The 14,648-nt window shown below is 45.4% G+C and overlaps 1 protein-coding gene across 1 annotated transcript in view; it reads right to left on the bottom strand.

The window, feature by feature from the left end:
• Positions 1-14,648, bottom strand: part of prkcz (protein kinase C, zeta) — a gene marked incomplete at both ends in the record, with an annotated part of 159,732 nt that overhangs the window by 33,794 nt on the left and 111,290 nt on the right. Inside the window, 6 exons of the mRNA XM_079239404.1 lie at positions 317-396; positions 5,420-5,539; positions 6,732-6,819; positions 6,911-7,046; positions 11,610-11,696; positions 12,426-12,523. Coding sequence (XP_079095530.1) covers positions 317-396; positions 5,420-5,539; positions 6,732-6,819; positions 6,911-7,046; positions 11,610-11,696; positions 12,426-12,523 — 609 coding nt within the window. The remainder of the gene's footprint in view (positions 1-316; positions 397-5,419; positions 5,540-6,731; positions 6,820-6,910; positions 7,047-11,609; positions 11,697-12,425; positions 12,524-14,648) is intronic.

The raw sequence follows: 14,648 nt of genomic DNA, 5'->3' as shown, positions 1-14,648 counted from the left end.
AACAGCAGCTGATGCTTCAGTCACTTAAAAAATAAAAAAGATATTAAAATACAACTTTATCTTTAGATTCTCAGCTGAAGCTCCATCCAAAGACACTGCAGGCTCCTTTTCTTATTTTTGCTTTTTCAGCTAAAAACAGCAGAAGAGAAACCCAGTGAGGCCGTTTGAGCCTCGCTGAGGTCCTCCCTGCCCGTCCACATCGCAGCCCGAGCCCTTGGCCATGTTCCCACACATGGCGGTGTGCAGCAGAGTGCACACACACACACACACACACACCGAAGCAGATAAAGCGCTGATGGGAATGGACTGCTCTCACCTTGTTTAGAAAGCCCTTGAGCACGCTGGCAGCTTTCACCGACAGAGACCTTGGGATGCGAATAGGCTTCTCCAGAATAACTGTAGAGAAGAAAGGAGGAGGACAGCAACAAGAGGACGGAAAGAGAAAAGAGGGGGAGAGACAATAAAAGGGCAATGGTGAGGAGAAGGAGGATGATTCACAGGCCAGCCTGCCTGTGGGTGACCATGTCTGCTGTGCAGCGGGAGGAGATAGAAAGGACGCTACGCCGTTCTCTTTCTCACGTTTTGATGGTCTAATAGCCTTGAAACTCCCACAACTAGAGGCCTTACAAGTGAGAACAAAAACAAAGCGAGCAGCATTTTTTCCCTAAAAAAAAACAATTCAAGGATGAACAAGAAGTCTGCACATAAGTTTTTATTCTTCTTCTATCAATCACTGCTCAAGGTGAGGTGGCCGAGTCACGCTCTTCCACAGACGCAAATATTCAACAAGAAAAATCTCTTAGCAGCTGAAAATTAAAACGTACTTCTGGGAACCAAGAAAAACAAACAGGATGGTCACGAAAGGTCCCGAATCATCGACGTTAATCTTTAATAATAAGCATCATATAAATGATAAATAAATTAATGTACAGTAAATAGTATAAGTAATTGAAATAACATATAAAACATACATGAATGGAATTATAATACTGCAAAAATGCTCAATATTAATTATACATTTAAATAACTAAGTTTAATAAGTTGAAAATTAAAATAAGTGAAATATAAACAAAATATGCATATCTTTACACATCTGCCTCTAAATCCTGTTAAATAATATAATTCAATAATTTCAACAAGTTTAAGGTTTGATGTCGTCCATGTAGAAGTAAAATATTTCTGCATATTAGACGGAATAATCAATCTGTTTGCTGAGTGGCAGGATGGCTGTTTGTGTCACTCCTTCTTTTATTTTCCCAGTTTTCCACCTTTTGTTTTCATCTCCATCCATCCATCCATCCACCCCCCCCCCCCCCACTCCCTCCATCTATCCACCCCCCTCCATTCTGCATTTCCTGTTCCTCCCAGTTCGGTTATAAAGATGTATCTGTACAGTAGTTGTACAGATAAAGACATCGTGTTGCTGGTGCAGTAGACCTCCTGTCATCTGCTAAGCCATGACCTGCAGTCTGCGTGCCAATCTCAGCTGCTTTCTGAGCTATGCATCACCTCCATATTTTAACTTCTCTACGACTGAATACTGGAAGAGTCTGATGAGAATCCAGCAGCAACACGAGCTCAGTTTTACAGAGATCCACAGTTTTACAGCGATCCAGAGAAACATTCAGGAAAAGTGGAGAATGAATCAGGTTTTCTTCTCGTTTTGTCTCATAGCTGCAGCAGATTTACAAAATGACTAAATTTAGTCACAACGTGTTGTTTAAAGGAGGACTTACTGAAAGCTGGAACCAAAGCAAAGCGATACAAACATAAACAGCAGCAGATTCCCTGTAATCTCTTCACCACATCACATCCTTAGCGGGGCTTAAAACAGCATCCCTGTGCAGTTTCTCTCCTGGTTTTCCTGCAGAATCAAACGTCTCTGGGTGTCTGTCTACAGCGCTGGGGAGGACATGTGGTGCAACAGCGCCCAAGAGGGGCCTGGCACGGGTCTAGCATGGTGGCATATGGCTGGGTGGCTCATATAGCGAAAGGGCTGGTTTCCGTTGGCAGGCATTTATCCAGAAACCTGCTGGTCTACCGGTAAGACCGCCAGGAGGATGGTGCTGGTGGCAGATGCTAGCCATGGTGTCGCTATGTGCTCCTGACATTCACAGCTGAGACGAAATGCGTCACACGCTAGTCTGGAGGAATTTCTGTTGAGGATAACTGTGTGAAGGAAGGAGGGCGGAGGTGGGATATGTAAGGCGACCATATGGCTCAGGGAAACACAGAATGCAAATAGAAGGAGAGAAGCTACTGAGGATCGTATATGTGGAGGGTGTAATCACACCTACAGTTCATTTTTTGCTGAGTGCCTGTACTTTTACTTTTACTTTGCAACAATTCCAGGCCTGCAGATCATTCTAAAAGCAATGCATTGCAAAGCAGCAGACAGTGAGGTTTATCTAAAGTACTTCCATCTTTTAGCACCTGTAATGCAGAGAGGAGGCATCATCCAGAAGCTGCAGAGATGTCACAACACTTCGTTTAATGACAACACATGAGAGGGCTGAGGCTTGCTCAGATCGTCGCGTTTCTCTCTGGGTACCTGACAACTGCTTGAAAGCATGAATAGAAATGTTTGCATATTTCCTTTAATAATTCACACTGGTGTTTTGACTGCTGTCAGTGTGTTTAGTTCTTCAAACCAGCACTCGATGATGGCTGAACAAATGTTCAGACTGAAAACTGTGTGTAAGCGAGAGCTGCGATGCTGCAAAGGTTTAAACATGCACAACAATCCCAGACGTACATAAACCAGACGTGTTTTACAGAACACGTGATGGAATAACCAGAATATTCTCTATCTTTCCCCCACGCCACAGCGGGTGTTGGGGTAGTTACTGTCTTTACACGGCAGGACCAATGAGAATAATCAACACGAAATATGGAATATTTGGGAGGTAAATATGGACGCTTTCATCTACACACGCCATGTGGAAAAAAACTGGCAAGTTGCAAAAACAAAGATGGATTCCACATCAAGCGAGAACAATATCCTGCTGAAGCTGCAAAAGACAAGAGAAGCACTGGATCAACCCGGTTCTGGAAAAGAGATGACTTGTTTCATCCAGAACCTGAAACTGGACCAGGGCCGCTTCAGGTTCTGGACTGACGAAGACAGATCTGCTACATCTGCTAGCTGCCTCATCTGCTAGCTGCTTCTCCTGCTAGCTGCTTCATCGACTAGCTACTTCTCCTGCACGCTGCTTCATCTGCCAGCTGCTTCATCACCTAGCTGCTTCTCCTGCACGCTGCTTCATCTGCCAGCTGCTTCATCACCTAGCTGCTTCACCTGCACGCTGCTTCATTTGCTAGCTGCTTCATCGACTAGCTACTTCTCCTGCACGCTGCTTCATCTGCTAGCTGCTTCACCTGCACGCTGCTTCATTTGCTAGCTGTTTCATCGACTAGCTACTTCTCCTGCACGCCGCTTCATCTGCTAACTGCTTCATCACCTAGCTGCTTCATCTGCTAGCTGCTTCACATGCTTGCTACTTCACCTGCTAGCTGCTTCACCTGCTAGCTGCTAGCTTAGTTAAGCAGAGAAATATAAGACAGGGTACCTGTTTTTAAATCACGTCTTAAAACCCACCTGTTTTCATTGGCTTTTAACACCACCTGAGATGTTGACATTATTAATCTGACTGTTTTTATCATGATTCTACCAGTTTAAGAAATTTTATATGTTTTTGCACTCTGTATTTGTATTATGATCATTATCTCTGTTTTATTCTGTACAGCACTTTGGTCGACTGTGGTTGTGTTAAAAGTGCTATATAAATAAAGTTGCAGTTGCAGGGTGGGTTAGGATTAGCCATGGTGACAGCAAAGTCAGCGAAGTCTTGCATAGCTCATGACCGGCTGTGATGACGTCTTCTCTGATTGGCTGTGATGACGTCTTCTCTGATTGGCTGTGATGACGTCTTCTCTGATTGGCTGTGATGATGTCTTCTGTGATTGGCTGTGATGACGTCTTCTGTGATTGGCTGTGAGGAAGTCTTCTCTGATTGGCTGTGATGACGTCTTCTGTGATTGGCTGTGATGACGTCTTCTGTGATTGGCTGTGAGGAAGTCTTCTCTGATTGGCTGTGTCGGAGCATACACTGCGTAGACGCTGCTGTCTGCAGGATGTCCCACAGTAAAATCCTCAAACAGGATGAAGGAAGCTGTGATGATACCTGCTGCTAGAAGCTATGAAAACATTCGTAAGGCTGAGGTCCCTGGCGTCTCGTCAACTACGAGTTCTCCAGTAATTTAGATCTGTTAACCCCTTCCTGGAAGAACCGCACCCACTTCAGATCTACCTTCCAGCTCCGGTCTCAGGTAGCAGGTTTTACTGAGCTATAGTTGGTAGGAAATATAATGATAATGCACAGCAGCTGATTGATCAGCCTGATCAGCTGATATAACAGACAGGAGTTTCCTCCCACTCATCTGTAAAGTCAAAGTAAAGACTTTCAGTAGAGTAAAAACTCCACTGAGTTCTAACCCGTCTTGTTTTATGTTATGAAGTCTAGACATACAGCGGTTACCTCCCACACACACATCTCCATGGCAACATGTCCAGGCAAGGACACACACATCCAGAAGAGCAAACACAGCTCAGGAAATGCAGGAAAGCACATTACTACCGTATAGTAAAGTAATGTCGTTACTGATATTTAAAGTGTAATGACGTGGAGTTCCACAAGGTTCCATCCTGAAACCTCTTCTGTTTAACATCTACATGCTCCCACTGGTGCACGTCGTTGCAGCGGGGAAACACTAGAGCCTGCAGGATGGTAGCTAATGAGAACGGCAGCTGGAGACCCCTGCTCTACACACACACAGCCTTTCTGTTTATCTCTACATGCGTGTCTTGGTGTGTTTTCAGTGTGGATGTGTAGCCAGACGTGGCTAACGGAGCAATGCTACGTGAAGCGAAGGAAGACAACTTAAAGATCCTCACAGCAGCGTCACACCTCATGTTCATTTTATATCGACATTCAGTTAAGTGACAGAAACGAAGGATTGGAGTGTGTGTGTGTGTGTGTGTGTGTGTGTGTGTGTGTGTGTGTCTGTGTGAGAAAGAGATTATTAGAGGTTAGTGGTGTGTCTTTAAATGAATACTACAGAAACTGTTTTTATAATGTAAAGCACTTTGGTTTTTGTGAATAAAGTTTGATGTGAATGAAACCTGAATATTAATAAAAAGCTTTAGGAAGAGGGTTCAGGTTTAGCTGAAGAAAAAGCTGCTCAGACCACATGTTGACCTTCAGGCTTGTTAAAAATCACTACAAACAGATTTTTCCTTCATCCTTACAAAACGCAAAGCCTTATTTTTGGACCTTTCTGAGGAACTTTGCAGGTTTTCCTGCTTTTCAGACGAGATGTACAGAAATGAGGCGCTTCCTGTAAAACTGCTCTGTCTCACCTTGGAAGAGGTACTCCTCTGTGTTCATGTCAGGATTGTCAGTGATGATGTCAAACGGAGACCTCCCAGCCATCATCTCAAACATCAGGACACCCAGAGCCCACCAGTCCACACTGAAGCCTGCAGAACAGGAACAGATGATTCAGACATCACAAGTAAACATGGATCCTAAACTGAAGCTGCAATAAATCTCATCATACAGTCACTAAGCTCAGCTCAGGACTCCTTAAAAACCCAGACTTCCACTCTCACGTGTTGGATTCAACAGTAGTCATCTGTCCAGCGTATGGGCTCAGTGCACGCTGCTTGGACATGAACGCCCGTGGTTCTCTGCATCCTGATAAAAACATTCTGCCTCAGAAAGTTTGTGGAGAAGAATTTACGTATTTATGTTTGTAACAAGAAAGTTCTTGTGTTTCATGTTCATGTGATACTTTTTGACAACGAAATGCGCCGTTTGTTTTTCCTTCTGAGTCACATGATCACGGCAGCCTATCAGATGTCAGGACGTCCTGACGATGCTGTAAGCGATGATGAGCCTTTGTTGTTGTGCATGTTATTGCACGTTATGTTTTATTGTATTAATCATATTACTTTTATATATTTTATGTTTTTATTTTCCATTTAAATAATCTCTGTAGTTGAATTATTTTAAGAAGATTTATTTTATCTTATGTTTAATTTACTCATCAGTTTAATTCTCACTCTTTTAAAATCATTACCTTCAACTGTACTTTGAGTTTTACTTATATTCCATATGTCCGTTGCAGTAAAGATATTAACACACACGTACAACAGTGTCCATGTGTGTATACATTTTGTATACAGTGTATACATTTTCCTTTCAGGGGCAACAGTATCAATACTGGTACTGATGAAAAAGTGCCATGAACAAATGGCAACGTATCAACAGGAAAAATGTTGGTATTTCCCACAGTACTGTGATCAAGACCATAGACATCATATATACATAGACGCCTCATTGAGCGCTGGAGAGTGAACCAGCGTCACCGCCATATTGGATGGCTCACCGCCATATTGGATGGCTCACCGCCATATTGGATGGCTCACCGCCATATTGGATGGGTTGCCGGCATTTTGAACGGGTTTCTGCTTGTTTGGAAAAGAACCACCGTTTTCTTTCCTTTCTCAGGCAGATTTTTTTCATAGGAAAAAAATCTGCCTCGACAACCTCTGAATGATCCAGGAGCATCCAATTAGTGGTGTTTACTGAGCCCAACCAGCAGCTCACCGGGTGAAGTCTCACACTGTTTACCACACAGACAGCAACATGACAGCGCCCGGTCCTCACCGTAGTCCTCTCCTCTCAGGATCTCAGGTGCAATGTAGTTAGGAGTTCCACAGAAGGTACTGGTGGTGTCACCTGGTCTGATTCCCTCCTGGGCGACGGAAGGAACAAGCAGTTTAGTTTCCACTCATTATCCAACACAGACCAGTAAAACCCAGTAAAACAACCAGTATGGGCGTCACCTTGCACATTCCATAGTCTGTGAGCTTGATGTGTCCCTCGTGGTCCAGGAGGACGTTGTCCAGCTTCAGATCACGATAGATGATGCCCTTTTCATGAAGGAAGTTCAGAGCGATGCAGATCTCGGCAGCGTAGAATCTGCGAGGAGGCGGAAAAAAAGCATGTTTGACCAACAGCAGGGTGAAAATATCCACTTCTAAACAAAAACACAAATAATCTGAACGTCTTTGTGGTTTTTTTATGAAGTCTGGAGGCTGTGATAGAGGCAACTCCAGCTCCATGTGGTCTGGGTTCGAGTCCAGGCATCCAGTCTGCTGGTTCTGGCTCTGCAGTTCTTCAGTCCCCTGAGTTCCTTCACACTGTTCACGTAGAAATGTTCTTACTGGTACCATGTTCCTTCACACTGTTCACGTAGAAATGTTCTTACTGGTACCATGTTCCTTCACACTGTTCACGTAGAAATGTTCTTACTGGTACCATGTTCCTTCACACTGTTCACGTAGAAATGTTCTTACTGGTACCATGTTCCTTCACACTGTTCACGTAGAAATGTTCTTACTGGTACCATGTTCCTTCACACTGTTCACGTAGAAATGTTCTTACTGGTACCATGTTCCTTCACACTGTTCACGTAGAAATGTTCTTACTGGTACCATGTTCCTTCACACTGTTCATGTAGAAATGTTCTTACTGGTACCATGTTCCTTCACACTGTTCATGTAGAAATGTTCTTACTGGTACCATGTTCCTTCACACTGTTCACGTAGAAATGTTCTTACTGGTACCATGTTCCTTCACACTGTTCATGTAGAAATGTTCTTACTGGTACCATGTTCCTTCACACTGTTCATGTAGAAATGTTCTTACTGGTACCATGTTCCTTCACACTGTTCACGTAGAAATGTTCTTACTGGTACCATGTTCCTTCACACTGTTCACGTAGAAATGTTCTTACTGGTGCCATGTTCCTTCACACTGTTCACGTAGAAATGTTCTTACTGGTACCATGTTCCTTCACACTGTTCATGTAGAAATGTTCTTACTGGTACCATGTTCCTTCACACTGTTCACGTAGAAATGTTCTTACTGGTACCATGTTCCTTCACACTGTTCATGTAGAAATGTTCTTACTGGTACCATGTTCCTTCACACTGTTCACGTAGAAATGTTCTTACTGGTACCATGTTCCTTCACACTGTTCACGTAGAAATGTTCTTACTGGTACCATGTTCCTTCACACTGTTCATGTAGAAATGTTCTTACTGGTACCATGTTCCTTCACACTGTTCATGTAGAAATGTTCTTACTGGTACCATGTTCCTTCACACTGTTCACGTAGAAATGTTCTTACTGGTACCATGTTCCTTCACACTGTTCACGTAGAAATGTTCTTACTGGTACCATGTTCCTTCACACTGTTCACGTAGAAATGTTCTTACTGGTACCATGTTCCTTCACACTGTTCATGTAGAAATGTTCTTACTGGTACCATGTTCCTTCACACTGTTCATGTAGAAATGTTCTTACTGGTACCATGTTCCTTCACACTGTTCACGTAGAAATGTTCTTACTGGTACCATGTTCCTTCACACTGTTCATGTAGAAATGTTCTTACTGGTACCATGTTCCTTCACACTGTTCACGTAGAAATGTTCTTACTGGTACCATGTTCCTTCACACTGTTCACGTAGAAATGTTCTTACTGGTACCATGTTCCTTCACACTGTTCACGTAGAAATGTTCTTACTGGTACCATGTTCCTTCACACTGTTCACGTAGAAATGTTCTTACTGGTACCATGTTCCTTCACACTGTTCATGTAGAAATGTTCTTACTGGTACCATGTTCCTTCACACTGTTCATGTAGAAATGTTCTTACTGGTACCATGTTCCTTCACACTGTTCATGTAGAAATGTTCTTACTGGTACCATGTTCCTTCACACTGTTCACGTAGAAATGTTCTTACTGGTACCATGTTCCTTCACACTGTTCACGTAGAAATGTTCTTACTGGTAACCATGTTCCTTCACACTGTTCATGTAGAAATGTTCTTACTGGTACCATGTTCCTTCACACTGTTCATGTAGAAATGTTCTTACTGGTACCATGTTCCTTCACACTGTTCACGTAGAAATGTTCTTACTGGTACCATGTTCCTTCACACTGTTCACGTAGAAATGTTCTTACTGGTACCATGTTCCTTCACACTGTTCATGTAGAAATGTTCTTACTGGTAACCATTAAACACGGTCCTGAGTTCTACTGCTGTTTTTCTTCCATCTGGTTTCAGCCAACGTCTAAACGTCCCTCAGGACGGTTTTCTTCCTGGAAATCGATGCTTCCCACTAGGGATGCTCCAATACCGATACCAGCATCGGTATTGGCTCAATACCGAGCGTGTGTACTCGTACCTGGTATTAATAAAACTGTACCGATACCACACTAGCCAAGCTAGCGCAGATGTATTTGATGCTTACGACATGTTTTAAAACTGTCACTAAAACAGTGATCCTCTCTGTTAATTCAACAAGAGCTGCACTCATTATACTAAGACAAGAGGAGAGCCATCCCCCCCCCCCAAACAAAACGTTCCCACGCTACGTATCCTGCTATGTTGCCAAACAGTAAAATTCAGCTTTTTAGCAAGGAATGGGTATCCTAAATATTGCACGGAGTAATGGCATTCTTATGCAGCAGTATCTGGTGAAAATACAATAATGCTTCCAGAATGTGGGCATTTCTTTTTCGTTATATCTACGGAGCTACCGACGGAGCAGCTCTTTGGTGGAGTTCGGTGCAGCTGAAATCAGCCAGAACTGGCAACTCTGACAGGGTCAGTTAGGGCCGTTAGGACAGCAGAGTTTCCACTTCTCAGGCTGTCGAAGAAACGAGAAGCATCAGTTTAAATAACTTGTTGCAGCTGAAGCTTCATGCAGGAATGGTCCAATGGGAGCCTCCGACTTGTTAGATAGTTAAATCCAGGTCTTGACTTTATTCTTTGGATGGGAGTGTAGTTTCTGACTCATCTGCACTCCATGCAACATGTCAGAGTGACTCATGTTAATGGACGATGAGCCCAGCACTCGGAGTGACGGCAGCTTTGCAGAGCACTGCAGACAAATCCCCGAGTCTGGCACGGTGACTCAGACCTGGGCACACAGAGACCCTTTAAAGCCTTTACAGGTTTGGTCCTAATTAGACGTACTCCGTGTGCTTCTTCAGTGAGTCAGAGGCATGTTGTCTCTCTGCGTGTAGGTAGTCTATCTGCTGTCTCCAGGAGATAAGCTTTCATTAAAAGTGGCGAGGCTGTCTCCGTCTGCCTGCTGAAGACCGCCGATTGTCAAACAGTGAGGGGGGAGCCGGCATGGCGGCGATGTTTGACAGAGGAATCATAAATCCCACACCGCTCCCCCACGTCTTCACTGTGACAGCCTGCATTGTACACCGTTGTTCCACGGCTGCCTTCAGACTGCTGGAAGACACGTCCTATCAGCAGCACCATCCATCGCCCACCAGCCCTCCTCCCCCACCGCGCGGGGGAATGCAGCAGGACTCCTTCTAAGAGCGCTGCTCATGAATATGCACAATCATTATGAGTGATTAACATGCTGCTTTGCATATGTACAGCCACTGTCTGCAGGATCCAGATTGCAGAGGCCGATAGGGGCCCAACGGTGCCTCTCTGAATTACCCAGCCTTTGATCCGGCATTTATCAGAGCCGCAGTCGGAGAGCCCCGCGAGCAGACAGGCACAATGAATTATGGGTGCTCATTATATTTCTCTGGGATGGAAAAACGTGTTCGGTTGTGTTTTGGCAGAGTTGCTGCGTGCATGAAGAGCTGTGATCCCTTCCAGCATGTTTGGAGAGAAATGCCTGCTGTTCAGGAACATTTAAAGAAGCCTCTAAAAGCAGCTCCAGAACTGGTCGCCAGAACATTTTCACTCTAAACCAGAGAGAACAACCACAGACACGTCCACCGAGTTACCAACACGCCCACCGCACCACAGACACGCCCACCGCGCCACCGACACGCCCACCGCACCACAGACACGCCCACCGCGCTACCAACACGCCCACCGCACCACAGACACGCCCATCGCGCTACCAACACGCCCACCGCACCACAGACACGCCCATCGCGCTACCAACACGCCCACCGCACCACAGACACGCCTACCGCGTTACCAACACGCCCACCGCACCACAGACACGCCTACCGCGTTACCAACACGCCCACCGCACCACAGACACGCCCACCGCGTTACCAACACGCCCACCGCACCACAGACACGCCCACCGCACCACAGACACGCCCACCGCGCTACCAACACGCCCACCGCACCACAGACACGCCCACCGCGTTACCAACACGCCCACCGCACCACAGACACGCCCACCGCGTTACCAACACGCCCACCGCGCTACCAACACGCGGTGGGCGTCCCGGACTGGGACATGAGACTGGGACAGGAGACTGGGACTGGGACAGGAGACTGGGACAAGAGTTGGGGACTGGGACGGGAGTCTGGGTCTGGGACATGACACTGGGACTGGGACAGGACACCCGGACTGGGACTGGGACATGAGACTGGGACTGGGACATGAGACTGGGACTGGGACAGGGGTCAGGGACAGGACTCTGTGACTGGGACATGAGACTGGGACAGGAGGCAGATGTTGCACATGTGGAAGTTTTACCTCGCGTGTTCTTCAGGAAGCTTCCGCTGTCGTTGCATATGGAACATCAGGTCTCCACCGTTCACATACTCGATGACCAGAAACAACCTGGAAAACACGACAAACTGGTTCAGAGTTTTAACACGCCATTACAAACCACACGCGTGTTCCAGAGGTGCGGTGAAACCAAACTGGTTTAAAAGGAAACACGACAGGCTGTTGATGCATTTCTGCCTGACAATCATCCTACATGTTTAACGGTTTAACATGTTTGCATGTGCTTAACGTGTTCACATGACATCAGAAAAACCAGACAGAAATGCTTCATGTCTGACTTCAGCCAGGAAGTCACATTCCTGCTGCATTTAATGTTTAATCAGACACAAGAAGAAGAAGAACCTAAAATCACAGCATCTGATTGGTTCAAATCCATTTCTAGCAGTAAATCAGCAGCTGTTTCAGCAGGATGTGACATCCGTGCAGTCAGACGGCTTCATACAGCAACACCGACATGAACACGGCTGGATCTACAGAACACTGAGCGGCCGGATGGAGAAGGAAAACCCGAACGAGGAGAGAGCTCCGTCCGATGGACAAGAACAGACAGCTGTGAGAAAAACTTCATTCCTGTATCAGGAAAACAGACGCAGCAGCTACCATTACTCCTTTTCAGCCTTTGTTAGACTTTCTTGGGATTTAATGTGCAGAACTTCTACCCCTCAGCGCAGACCCTCAGAATGTACATGTTCATGTTTCTGAACCGGAAACGAACGTAAACAAGCGTAAGCGAGCGTAAACAAGCGTAAACAAGCGTAAACGGCGTCTTCGAGCGCTTACCGGCTTTCTGTCTGGAAACAGGAGTGAAGGCCGACTAGGAAAGGGTTTGTGGACGCCTGCTCGAACACATGCTTCTCCGTTTGCACCCAGTCGATGTCCTGCAGAGACGAGGGGAGACAGACACAGATGCCATGAAGGGAAGATAGTATAACTACAGTCAATATGTCTGATCAATAGTCTTCCTCTGATAGTCTCTGCATCAATCCCCACACTATTCAGAGTCTGTCTGCTTCTTTCAGCTGTCCCAGTTAAGGCGGTGAGGTAAAACAGGTCGATATGAAGACTTACTTATTGACAAAACAGCACAGTTCAACCCGACCTCTTAACGACGACGTATTTACAGGAGTTTCAGGAGCAGATGGGGAGAACAGAAGACAATCTGTCCACATGTTGGAAAGTCAGATAAGATACTGACTGTTTGACACGTCAGGCAATCCAATCAACTCTTCTGCTCCTCACCAGCACTTTAAGTCAGGTCACACCAACATCAGACTAGAAACCCCAGTAAGGTCAGACCTCCAGCATGGAGCTCATCTAGTGGTTTCCAGTCAGTGTTCTGGTCCAACATCCATCTTATAGGGATCCACTATCAGATTCCAGATCCACTGAGAATGAATCCACAGCGTCTCGGCTACGTTGTGTTTGTTGCATGTTTGTTGCATGTTTGTTCTCTTGTAGGGATGAAAAGTTGTTCCTGTTCTGGATGGTAGTTTCCAGAATGTTGTTCCTGTTCTGGATGGTAGTATCCAGAATGTTGTTCCTGTTCTGGATGGTAGTATCCAGAATGTTGTTCCTGTTCTGGATGGTAGTATCCAGAATGTTGTTCCTGTTCTGGATGGTAGTATCCAGAATGTTGTTCCTGTTCTGGATGGTAGTATCCAGAATGTTGTTCCTGTTCTGGATGGTGGTATCCAGAACGTTGTTCCTGTTCTGGATGGTATTATCCAGAATGTTGTTCCTGGTCTGGATGGTAGTATCCAGAATGTTGTTCCTGTTCTGGATGGTGGTATCCAGAACGTTGTTCCTGTTCTGGATGGTATTATCCAGAACGTTGTTCCTGGTCCGGATGGTAGTATCCAGAATGTTGTTCCTGTTCTGGATGGTAGTATCCAGGATGTTGTTCCTGTTCTGGATGGTAGTATCCAGAACCTTGTTCCTGTTCTGGATGGTAGTATCCAGAACGTTGTTCCTGTTCTGGATGGTAGTATCCAGAATGTTGTTCCTGTTTTGGATGGTAGTATCCAGAATGTTGTTCCTGCTCTGGATGGTAGTATCCAGAACCTTGTTCCTGTTCTGGATGGTAGTATCCAGAACCTTGTTCCTGTTCTGGATGGTAGTATCCAGAACCTTGTTCCTGTTCTGGATGGTAGTATCCAGAAAGTTGTTCCTGGTCTGGATGGTAGTATCCAGAATGTTGTTCCTGTTCTGGATGGTAGTATCCAGAACCTTGTTCCTGTTCTGGATGGTAGTATCCAGAATGTTGTTCCTGTTCTGGATGGTAGTATCCAGAATGTTGTTCCTGGTCTGGATGGTAGTATCCAGGATGTTGTTCCTGTTCTGGATGGTAGTATCCAGGATGTTGTTCCTGTTCTGGATGGTAGTATCCAGGATGTTGTTCCTGTTCTGGATGGTAGTATCCAGAACCTTGTTCCTGTTCTGGATGGTAGTATCCAGGATGTTGTTCCTGTTCTGGATGGTAGTATCCAGGATGTTGTTCCTGTTCTGGATGGTAGTATCCAGGATGTTGTTCCTGTTCTGGATGGTAGTATCCAGAATGTTGTTCCTGTTCTGGATGGTAGTATCCAGAACCTTGTTCCTGTTCTGGATGGTAGTATCCAGAACGTTGTTCCTGTTCTGGATGGTAGTATCCAGAATGTTGTTCCTGGTCTGGATGGTAGTATCCAGGATGTTGTTCCTGTTCTGGATGGTAGTATCCAGGATGTTGTTCCTGTTCTGGATGGTAGTATCCAGGATGTTGTTCCTGTTCTGGATGGTAGTATCCAGAATGTTGTTCCTGTTCTGGATGGTAGTATCCAGAATGTTGTTCCTGCTCTGGATGGTAGTATCCAGAACCTTGTTCCTGTTCTGGATGGTAGTATCCAGAACCTTGTTCCTGTTCTGGATGGTCGTATCCAGAATGTTGTTCCTGCTCTGGATGGTAGTATCCAGAACCTTGTTCCTGCTCTGGATGGTAGTATCCAGAACCTTGTTCCTGTTCTGGAT

Source organism: Telmatherina bonti, assembly GCF_933228915.1.
Source record: "Telmatherina bonti genome assembly, chromosome: 4".
In the NCBI taxonomy this organism is placed as follows: domain Eukaryota; kingdom Metazoa; phylum Chordata; class Actinopteri; order Atheriniformes; family Telmatherinidae; genus Telmatherina; species Telmatherina bonti.
This window is presented reverse-complemented; position numbering and strand designations above follow the sequence as displayed.